The following is an 11922-nucleotide window of genomic DNA, read 5'->3' as shown; positions in this document are numbered from 1 at the left end:
CCATAGACCTAGACATTGAAAGAATTGAAGCCTCCATCTCCCATCTCCAGGAATCCCTAAACTCCCTATCCGAGGTAGTTCTACAGAACTGTAGAGGGCTAGACTTATTATTCCTACAGCAGGGTGGAACATGTGCCGCCCTGAGGGAGGAATGTTGTTTCTACACAGACCACTCGGGCGTTGTCAAGTAGTCCATGGCCAAAGTAAGGGAAGGATTGGCTAAAGGGAAAAAAGAACGAGAACAACAAAGTTGGTTCAAAACCTGGTTTAACCACTCCCCCTGGCTGACTACTCTAGTATCCATCTTAGCTGGCCCCCTAATCATTTTGCTACTCCTTCTCACCTTTGGGCCATGCATTGTTAACAAACTTGTAGCCTTTGTCAAGGACCAGATTGACACCGTACAACTTATGGTGCTCTTATGCAGCAGTACCAGCCAGTAGGCGCCCACTCAGAACACTTGTATAGACCCATGATTGGGTCCCTTTTTCAGGTTCCTCTGAAAGGGGGAAATGAGGAGCTCAAGGGCCACCTAGTTCACAGTTGTGTGATAAAACTTGTTTTAAGTGTAGGTTGAAGCTTATTTTGAATGTATATTGAAACTTGTTTTCAAAACTCAGATGTATGCTTGCTTTCCCGCCCAAGCCCAGTAGTATACTTTTGGTAAACAAATTCACATACCAAAAGAAAACCGCAGAGTCACGGTGCAGACCCTCTGGCCTCATTTCCTGCTCCACTCCCCTAGTAATCTCACATTCCAGATGTCCCAACCCGTTCCACCCAGCCCGCCTGACCGCTGATGGTCAGCCACGGTCAGCCGTGACCCGCGACCATACAGACCAACCAATCCCAAACGCCCCCGTACCCAGTAGGAGAAATTACCCAATCATGTGCGAACAAGTTTAAAGTTCTTTCCCCTCCCTTGTATCTGTGTATATAAGCTGCTTGCTGTGCTGGGTCGGGGCTCTTGTTCCTGTACCACTGCGCCGGTTACGGACATGAGCCCAGACTCGAGCCTGAATAAAGACCCTCGTGTGATTTGCATCGGAGCTGGCTCTTTGGTGGTCTCTCGGATTCAGGATTCGGGTACAACATTTCCTCGGAGAGGCCACGTGAAGCAGCTCACACAGGAACCACATGACTGCCGTGTCTGCTGTGTCTGCACCCCATGTGACCCTCTTGGGGAACAATGAAGAACATTGAAAGAGGTTCTTCTAGGTTGTTTTATGCCGTCGTAGCCTTGGGATACAAACGCTGGAAGAAGGAACAGCCTGCATTTCAACCAAGTAAAACCAAAACATGCTCCCTCTCCCTCTTGGGGCTGTCCACAGAGACTGCCGGGCTCTGAACCCATGGGCGTGGCTGCCCCCAGTCCCCTGGTCAGGAGCCATGTGAACCGGTCACCTGTGCTGTGAGGGTCGGCCAGACCTGGACGACAGCCACCAAGTGCCACCGAGAGCTCAGATCCTAACCCAAGAGCTGAAGATTCAGAAAATCCACGACACGCTCCTGCGGTGCGGGAGGGACTTTCTCAAGTGCTTGGACCATCTCCCTCCTGACCTCCCTCCTGGCCTCCCTTCTGGCCTCCCTCCTGACCTCCCTTCTGACCGCTCTCCTGGCCCCCATTCTGGCCTCCCTTTTGACTTCCCTCCCTACCTTCCTTCCAGCCTCCCTCTCGGCCTCCCTCCTGACCTCCCTTCTGGCCTCCTTCCTTCCTGGCCTCTTCACTCAGCCTCCATTCCTGACCACACCGTGCAGGGCACAAGACAGGGGACAAAGGGATGAATGGACGGGCATCTTGCCCAGGGGGAGAGTGCAGTCTGGGGTGGGGCTGGGGAGGAGAGACATAACAATCAGCCGGGGCCAGCAGCCACCAGCAGAGAAGCCTTCCTGGGATGCTGAGATCAGCTCTCAGGCAGATGATTCTCCGCTCTTCTCGGGCTGTGGACCCTCCCGGATGCTGACGGTGGTGTGGGCCTCCTGGGTGTTGCTGACACACCGGCACCATCACAGAGCCTGCGGGCCTCTGTGCTGAGCACTGGGGCTACAGGTTGAAGGCCACAGGATCCTGTCCCACACGACCCACCAGTGAGAGGGAAACATGGTCATGGGTCACCAGGGGCATAGCCCCGCCTCCAGTCAAGGGCATCTAACAGCAAAGAGAGGTGGGGCAGAGCCACCACGGGGGACAGTGGTAAGGGCCAGACCCGAGACCTCCCCGAAGGTTAAACTCCACTAAAGGGGACCCCAAAAGATAACCTTAATTCGAATTTCTCTTTCAAGAAGGAAAACAGATCACTGGTAACAAAGTTAGATAAAAGCCATGTCTACTCCACGGTGGAAGCATGACATTGGGGACAGAACAAGGTGGGACCCAGAGGCACGTGCTTCTCAGAGGGTCATGGGGCAGCGGTGGGCTTGTTTGTGTGTTTTCTTTTGTTTGGATCTTGTCCTAGGGATGCTTGGAGGGGTCGTTTTCTGCTAGTTTGATTTTTTTAAATAATGAATAACGGTTGGCAGTGGAGAATGTCAGCACTGCCCAGCACAGCAGTCAAGTTCTCAAACAAACTAGGAGCTTTCGAAACCTGGACATAAAATGCGCCTTCATTGGGAAGGAAAAGGGAAAACAAAACAGAAAAAAAGAATAACAATCACTCTCGAGCTCCTCATCTGTGCAAGAGTCTGGCGCTGGGAAGAGACTTCCTTGAGTGGCCTACATCTGCTGACAGTGACCTGCTGCGGGCGGACGCCACACAAGTGGCCATTGTTCTGATACTGGCCCCGATAATGTCCCAAGAAAACTCGAGACCTGGCGAGAGAGGGAAACAGATAATGGTGGCAGTTGTCATTTGAATTTAAAAAGCACCGTGACTTTTCTTTTAAAGGAACATCTTTAGTTTCTGAGGCCAAGCACACAGCTCCTCACTGCAGCCAAAAATTTTCCACTGGTCGCTCTGAGAACGAGGCTATCGGGCAGCCACTCTGACACCGCTCACATCCCCACGGCCACCCAGGACACGCCAGGGAGCCACGGCCAGTCGACAGGGTCAGGGCGCCACCCCCCATCCGAAGGATTTTTGGTCTTTCTTTGGCCTGGTCAAGGAGAATTCTGAAGCCCAGCACGCCAGGTCTCAGCCACAGTTGACCCTTCCAGGCTGATAAGAATACCTTCTGTGTACTAAGTACTTGAAGTCAATAGAATGTGCATTCTGCATGTCATTTGTGGTTGGCTCTTCCAGCCAAGGCTTTGAAAGGCGTCACCCCCTCACAGTTGAAGCCAGGTCTTAGAGGTGCAGCTGGCTATGATCATGGAGGCTGCAGGGTGAGCTCCCACCAGGCCTGGCCCTCCCTGCCTCTCGGCCGGTCACCGCCTGGTGTGTCTCTCCTGGCCTCTCTCAGGGCTGCCAGTGCCTTTCCGGGCCCTGTGACTCACCTTCCCCGGAATGACACTTCCCACTTATCTCTGACATCTTGCCCTCACCTCACCTCTTCCTGGGAACCCCAGGTGGCCAAGGTGGCCTTGGTGCCCCCTATGCTGACGCACACTGGGGCGTGGCCCTGACTCTGGGCTGTGGCTGTGACCAGTGGGTGCCGAGGGTGGGGTTGGCTCAGGTCTGCCTCGGAGCCTCGGGTCTTCATGTTGACCACGCAGCCTTGCGGAAGTTCCTCCCAGGCTGTGAACCTCCGTTTCTTCACAGGCAGAGACACCCATGCCAGTGCCCACCTGCGGGGCCTCACCGAGCACTGTTGCCACGGTGGAACGGGAGGGCTTCACGCCAAGCCCCACAGCCCTGTGGGCCTGCACGCTGTTCCTCTCCATGCCCTGCTCACATGTCAGCTAAGCAATGGGCAGAGAGGTGTGGACTCACAGGAAGAGGAAATGGGCATGGATGGGCAAGGTCAGGTGGCCAGGAGGGCCCAGCAGGTGCAGGGCGACAGAGAAGGACACAGCATGCTCTTTCTCAGGAACTCCTGGAAGGTGAGCCCAATGAGATGAGGTGCGACCTGGGAAAGAGGAAGACATGGGGTCCGAGCTGAAGTTGGTCCAGAAGCCAGTCGAGGGGCCCAGGGGACTGTGGACAGAGGGTGAGGGCGCCCCCGATGGTAGCTGGGAAGAGGGGCCAAGGGGCCAGGTGGCGCCTCCAGGACTGTGTGTGGGAACTTGGAGGGGTTATTTCCCAGCATGTGACAGATATGTTGGAGGAATAAAACAATGGCACAACAGACACATAAAAAGCCCAAGGAAGACCCAACACGGTCGACTCCAGGGGCGGGGAATGTCATAGGTGGGACAGCATGCAAACATGGAAGACAACTAGGCCATGCGTGCCTGCACGGGGCTAAGAGAAGGCAAGTAACCGCCGGGTACTGAGCCAAGTAGGAGCCTTGACTGCTATGAGGCAAGGGCAGGGGTTGCATGGGAGTGAGGGCTCCATCAGTGCTCAGCCCCTTGCCACTATCACAGAAGAGTCACCAGCCTGCAGTCCACAGACCAGCACAAGGCCCGAGAAGCGCAGTGCTCGGAAGGCTGGAGGCAGCATCTGAGGGACAGGAGATGGGAAAGTGTTGGCTGCCTCTGATCATGCGTCAGGTGGGTTGGACAGAGGATGGGAGAAGGACAGACGTATTTCTTTGTAAACCTTTTGGCTCTACTTGAATGTTTACACTGTGTACATTGAGTACTTTAATAAAAATCTAAAATAGTTAATATCTGGCCAGCTGAATTGTGTGAAACACAATTAAATCTACCAGGCGCGGTGGCTCACGCCTGTCATCCCAACACTTTGGGAGGCCGAGGCAAGAGGATTCTTTGAGCCCAGGGGTTCAAGACCAGCCTGGCCAACTTGGCAAGACCTCATCTTTACAATAAAACAAAAAAGTAGCCAGGCGGGGTAGCGTGCACCTGTGGTTCCAGCTAATTAGAAGATTGAGGTGGAAGGATCGCCTGAGGCCGGCAGGTCGAGGCTACGGCGGTCATGAGCACGCAACTGCACTCCAGCCTAGGCGACAAAAAAATAATAGTAACCTGTGTCTGAAAAGTTTAAATAATGAAGAGGTTTACCAACATTATCTGCAAGACTTGACCTTATGGGAGGCAGAACCGGGCATAAGGCACCCCCATGCTGAAAAGACCCCAGACGTCACCCACGACAGCCAGAGGGTGTTGGCACTGACGCTAGCCTCTTGTGTCATCACTGACCCTGAGACAAAGGACTTGAAGGGCAAGACCTCTAAAGACAATATTTTATCTACTGATGCTGTTTCCTTGATGGATAAGAATTGAGGAAAACTTAGGGGAGGGAAAACTTTCTGTCGGCAAGTACTCAGTAGGCTGTTCAGACTGGCCCAAGCCACTGGCTCACAACCCCCTTCCAAGCGCCCTGTTTAAGCACATGGCTCTGGGAGTCATAAGACAGCCTCTGTACTGAGTTCTCTTCACATATAAAACTGAGACCATCAGCATCTCCGGGATTGCTAAGAAAATGGTGGCAAATCCATCTTCCTATTAGCATATGAGGATCATGCTTCCTCTTCACCTGGAACGCAGTGAGGTTTAAGGCTCAGCCTTCACCAAGAACATGTAGTGACCATGAAGGTCCCGGAGGATACCGCCCACAGGCAGTGTCGGAGGTAGAAGACACTTCTGGAACACATTTCCCAAGGACAGAAAACCCTGCATCGGGTGTGAAGGGTGCCAGTGAGACACGGTTCCAGGTGCTGAGGGGGAGGGCTGCAGAAGGACCCTCGACTCTAAGGAACTCATGATCAGACGATGGTACATAAAAATTCCACACTAGCTCCAAGACAGGCAGTTTGGACACATGCCTCATGAACAGCACAAAGTCCTGCGGGAGCCGGAGGACAGGAGGACTTCCCACTGAACACGTAGGCTGATCGCCAGCTCCCAGCAGGCAGCTGGGCCCATGGGGTATGAGGACTTCAGTCCCTCGTCGGGGCTGACTGTCCACTCACCTGCCGTCACCATGTCACTAGCTGTTGGACAAGTAGAAAAGAGGATGTCTGGGTCGAAGTGGGGGTCACAACAGGGCGTTTAACGCGTGTTCACATTGAATAGCGTCACCCACCACACCACCCAGTCTCGCTCCTGCCATGGCCCGCAGTTCCCTGCCCTGGCCTTCATGGACACTGCCCGCTGTGGCGTGTGAGTGCCTAACATGGTGTCCTTCCTGGAGGTGGCTCCTGACACCAGCTGAAAGCAAAAGAAACAGCAGCTATTACCCGTGCATCTACTAATGCAAGAAAACTCAGCAAAGTCACAGGATTTCAGACAACGGTTGCGAGCCATTTCAGAACACAAAATGCTGAGTCCTTGGGGCTGCATCTCTCCTGTTCTCCACCAGGACAGTCACTGGATGTGTGGGAACCTGCTCGTCTTTGTCAAGCAAGTACATGGACGTTCCCATGCTTATTTAAAAATTTTTCACAGTAAGTGACAAGCAACAAACTGTCAGATTGCATGGCAACGTCCATGCTGTGGCACGTGCATAGAACAATTCTGGGCTCTAGGAAAAGGTTTTAAAATAACTGATCTTAATTGGGCCTTTAAATGGATCTAAAAAGACATTTCTCAAAAACACATACATGCCCAGCAGGTGAGTAGAAAATGGTCAGCATCACTGATCATCAAATCCACTAAAGCAAATCAAAACCACCATGAGGCATCCTCTCACCCCACCTAAAATTACTCTCATCAAAGAGACAGAGAGTGACAGATGCTGGTGAGGATGTGGGGAGGGGATCCTCGCACACTATATTGGTGAGAAAGTAGATCAGCACAGTCACCATTGAGAATGGTATAAAGACACCTCAAAAACTGAAACTAGAACAACCATGTGATCCAGAGATCCCACTGCTAAGTCTATATCCAGAGGAAAGGAAGCCAGCATATCGAAGAAACGTCTGCATCCCGTGTGTGCTATCCACAGTAGCCAAGACATGGAATCAGCCAAAGTGGCCACCAGCAGACGAACGGATAAAGAAAATGTGGTCTATACATGGAATACTATCCAGCAAAAAAAAAAAAAGATTACAGTTCTGTCATTTGCAGCAACATGGATGTAACTGGAGGTCCTTATGTCAAGTGAAATAAGCCAGAGCCAGGCTTGGTGGCTCAGCCTGTAATCCCGCACCTTGGGAGGCTGAGGTGAGTGGATTGCCTGAGCCTGCGGGTTCGAGACCCGCCTGGGCAACTTGGCAAGACCTCATCTCTACAATAAATTTTTAAAAATTAGCCGGGCATGGTAGTTCACGCCTGTAATTCCAGCTACTTGGAAGGCTGAGGTGGAAGGATTGCTGAAGCCCCAGTAGGTCGAGGCTGCGGTGGCCGGGAGCAGCCACTGCACTCCAGTCTGGGCGACAGAGTGAGGCTCCGACTCAAAAAAAAAGAAAAAAGAAATAAGCCAGGCACAGAAAGACAAATATTGGATATTCTCACTCGCATGTGGGAGTTTAAAAAGTGAATCTCACAGAGGGAGACAGTAGACTGGCCGTGACCAGAGGACGGGAAGATAGGGAAGAGGAGATAGAGAGAGGCCAATGAACAGGTATGAATACGTGGACTGGTAGAAGAAAGCGCACCTGTGTTTGATAGATCAGCAAGTGAGTAGAGCTTGCAATAGTCTATTGCATATTTCAAAATAGCCAAGAGAGTGATTTGAACGTTTTGGCATAAAGAAAGGGCAACTATTTCAGGCGACGGATATCCCAATGATGCTAATTTGATCTTTACCAATGATATGATTGTATTAAATCATCACATATACCCCCCAAATATGCACATCTCATATGTATCAATCAAAAAGAATCCGCTGTGTTAATGTACGCACACGCACATGATTCTTTACAGGTGTCACCTGTTTCTGGAACCAGTGATGCTGCTGGCCCTTGAGCAGGGGAGGGAGGGTGGGAAGGAAGGGAGACACGTAATCCGCAAATAAGTGACATCCGGAGGGCCTCGGAGGAGACAATGGTGACTGGAGATTATGAGTTGGAGTGGCGTCAACCCCGGAAGCGGGGTCAAGGAATCACAAACAGAAACAAAACAATAGTAGCGGGTCTTCTGCCAGGGAGAGGTGGGAGAGAACCATCCCAAGAATGACTGTGAAACTTTTGCGTGAAATAAAAAGAAGGAGTAGACCGAGGACAGCACTAGATGAAGGCAACGCCGCAGCCCACAGACGCAACAGGAGCAGAGAATGCTGATAACCGGGCCCATGTGAGCCGAGGATCTATTTCCACCGTGTGCTGACGGATTAGGAGACCCGGGCACAGGGGCAGGAGAGAAATCCAGAGACAAACTGGAGAGCTGCACTCAGGAAGACAAAGGCAAAGAGATAAAGAGTTTCCATTTCAAAGCTTCCTTCGTCCCCAGCATTTTTCTGAAGCAGAGTTGGAAAAGAAAGCAAAATAACTGCAAACCAATATGATGACAGGGCTTGCCGGCACTAAGCTAATGATGACGCCAGGTCCTCAGCCCGCCCCAGTCCGGGGTCACCTGGCTCCTGCACACCCAGAAGCTGCTATGCACGTCCCAGACATGCCAGTCTTGCCGGGGGCATGGCAACACCCAGGGACATGCACACCTTTAGGGTGTCCCTGGGGCCATGCTCAGGGGCCACATGCTCAGTCATTTGTGAGCCACACCTCTGCAGAAGGGGCACAGTCTCATCACATTAGTGGCAAAAACTGTTCACCTGGCTTATCTTACAGACTTTTTTTTGAGGCAGGGTCTTGCTCTGTCTCCCAGGCTGGAGTGTAGTGGCATGATCAATAGCTTACTGAAGCCGTGACCGTCTGGGCTCAAGGGATCCTCCTGCCTCAGCCTCCTGAGTAGCTGGGACTATGGGCACCACCATGCTCAGCTAATTTTTTGGGGGGGGCAGGAGGGTGGAGACAGGGTCTCACCACGTTGCCCAGGCTGGTCTTGAACTCCTGGCCTCAAACAATCCTCCCAACTTGGCCTCCCAGAGTGCTAGGATAACAGGTGTGAACCACCACACCTGCTAATCATCATTTTATTTTATTTTTCAGGGGGACACAGGAGTTTATTCAGTCCAAGCACAGACGGGCCGCCCCATGGCGGACGGCGGGCGCCCCCCGACGGGCCGCCGGGGCAGCGGGCACCTGGCCCCTGTCCACCCCGCGGCGCAATACTGAGCTGGAGTCGCTGTTACCAAAATATACATGTCACCATAAAAAACTGCGATGCTGCCCCTCACGTCACAACAGGTATAAAAAATTATAAATATCTACACCTCGCCACACTCCTGATGGGGACTCGGGATCCCGGGGGTGAGACTGGGACGGCCTGCCGCCGGGGTCCCAGCGATGGCGGCAGGTGACAGACACGAGGCTTTGGTCCGAGATCTGCAGGAAACCCTGAAGACAGAGTGGAGTCTGAGCAAAGCGGGCCTCTGGGCGCAGGGTCGCAGGGTCGCATCTGTGGCTGCAGGACAGGGAGGGAGGGACAGCTTAGGGACACGCATACACGGGTCTCGCTACAAAAGTTACTGAAAACTATCTCTTGCATATAAAGGAGATTAGATACTTGGTCACCTGAAGTATTGCTAGGCACGGTGTCTGCGGTAAGTATGATACAAGGCAGGCGGGTGGGCGCCGGCCACGTGATTACTGAGTTGCCAAGCCCCAGCCGGGCACACGACCCCGGGCCTGGCCTCGGCCTGGCTCAGGAGCCACCCGGTGCTGAGACCCGGCGTGCCCGCCGCAGGAAGGCAGGTTTTTAAGGCACAAGAAAGCCGTGGCCGGAGCCCACCCGCGGCCCCGCCTGTGCGGGACACAAAGGCCGGCCTGGGCCTGGCTCAGGTGAACTCCCACTGCCACAGTCACCAAGAGCCTGAGCTGCCACCCGTCACCGCAGGGTTAGCAAGGTGAACTAGATTTAATTTTTTTAAAAACAGGTAAATTGATTCTCTTTAAAAAAATAAAATCTCTGGTCTGTTGAGGTCACTTCAGCTGCTTTTTAAAGTGGTTTTTTTCTGGAATGATGGAAGTTATCGCCAGGGGCCTGGCCGCGGGGCCCTCAACCCTAGATGGTGGACTTGGAAAAGGAGACCCGCAGGTGGTGGTTCTCCCCGAGGTCGTGGTTGTGCAGGTCGATGAGGGCCTGGACCGCCTCCTCCACGGAGCCCATCTGGATCAGCGCCATTTTGCAGTCCTTCTGGAAGAACTTGAACCCCTTGATGACACCCCCGTTGCTGGAGAAGAGGGCCTTGAGATCTTCCTCTGATATGGAGGGCGGGATGTTAGAGAGGTGCAGGGTGGCCGAGGGCAGGAAGATGTTCTGGAAGTTCTTGGAGCTGGGCTTCTTGAAGCGGTGCAGGGGCGAGTTGCCGTAGTCCTTGGTGAGTCCCTGGTCCTCCTGGCCCTCGCGTGGCAGCTGCACGTTCTGGTGCTTGGACAGCGTGACGCAGGTGGCCTTCCCGTGCAGCTTGTGCCCGTTCAGGTGGCTCATGGCCAGCTGGGCCTGGTTCCCGTCCGCCATCTGCACCCGGGCGTTCTCCTTCTTGTTGAACAGAATCTTCACCCACTGCACGTCGCCGTAGACGCCGAAGAGAATAAAGAGGCTTTGGGGTGTGACTCTCTCGGTGTTCAGGTTGCTGACCAGCAGGACGGAGTTGCCCGCCCCCGCCAGGCCCAGGATGGCGATGCGACCCGCGGCTGCGGCCGCCGACGGAATGGCCAGGGGAGCCAGGGCTCCGTGGATGCTGGGAACAGAAAGGCCAAAGGCGGCAGCCATGGTCTGGTCCAGCAAGGGCTGGCTGTCCCCCGAGGGTCGGTCTGGCCGGGTGTAACCACGGCTCTTACCGTTGTTGTACTTGACGTTGAGGCTCGTGAGCTTGGAGAAGTCTATGCACAGCGTGCAGCAGGCATTGTAGATGTTCTGCCCGTCCAGGGACAGCTTGGCGTGCTGTGCGCTCGTGGGGTCCGCATACTGCAGCAGGGCCTGGAACCTGCTGTTCTTGGTGAAGGTGATGATCTTGAGGACCGTGCCAAACTTGGAGAAGATCTGGTGCAGCACGTCCAGGGTCACAGGGTAGAGGAGGTTCTCCACGATGATGCGCAGCACGGGGCTCTGCCCAGCCATCGCCATCCCTGTGTCCATGGCAGCCGCCGAGGCGGCCAAGGCCAGGTTCCCTGACTGCATGGAGTTCACGGCCTGCAGGGTGGCCTGGGCCCGCGCCCGGTTCGGGGAGCTGTCGGTCTTGAGCTTCTTGTGGTTGGAGAACTGCACATAGATGGGCTGGCCATGCAGCACGGGCGTCACCGAGGGGTAGTAGCTGACCATGGTGTTGGCCGCCTCCTCCGTGTTCATCTCGATGAAGGCCTGGTTCTTGCCCTTCAGCATGAGCAGGTTGGTGACCTTCCCGAAGGGCAGCCCCAGGGAGATGACCTCGCCCTCCGTGACGTCGCCCGGGAGCTTGCGGATGTGGATCACCCGCGAGGGCACCCTGGCACTCCTGCTGTCGCCTTTGAACTTCTTGCTGTCATTCCCGTTGACTGCAGAGGCTGAGTTGCTGCTCATGACGAAGGGCCCGTTGGTGATGCAGGAAGAGAAGAGCTCGTCCGATCCCCGCTTTGTTCAACTGCTATGTCTGGGACGATGCCGTCCACGGCGCACAGAGCAGACCCGCGGGGGACGGAGTGGAGGCGCCAGAATCCATCACTTTATTTTTTAACCAAACCTGATGCAGAGTGACTTTAGGGTGTTTCCAAGGATCAAATCCTCTCCCACTGGGGGAAGCCCCTTCCAGAGCAGCTTCTGCAGGACATGGAGCTAGGGGTCCTGAGACCCCCTGGGGACGGCTCCCTCCCCAGTTACTATGGACAGAGGACCTGGGGCAAGTCACTCTCCCGTGCTGCCGTGGCCTCCTTGGTGTTGGA

General features: G+C 54.2%; 1 protein-coding gene across 1 annotated transcript; it reads right to left on the bottom strand.

The window, feature by feature from the left end:
- Window positions 1–9885: 9885 nt before the first annotated feature.
- LOC103270472 (polypyrimidine tract-binding protein 1) lies at window positions 9886–11697 on the bottom strand. Its single transcript, XM_008067983.2, has one exon. It carries the CDS (start codon window positions 11561–11563, stop codon window positions 10067–10069), a length of 1497 nt encoding a protein of 498 aa, XP_008066174.1. The 5' UTR covers window positions 11564–11697; the 3' UTR covers window positions 9886–10066.
- Window positions 11698–11922: the final 225 nt, after the last annotated feature.

The sequence above is a fragment of the Carlito syrichta genome, unplaced genomic scaffold (assembly GCF_000164805.1).
Source record: "Carlito syrichta isolate Samal-C Ts95f unplaced genomic scaffold, Tarsius_syrichta-2.0.1 Scaffold309850, whole genome shotgun sequence".
NCBI lineage: Eukaryota > Metazoa > Chordata > Mammalia > Primates > Tarsiidae > Carlito > Carlito syrichta.
This window is presented reverse-complemented; position numbering and strand designations above follow the sequence as displayed.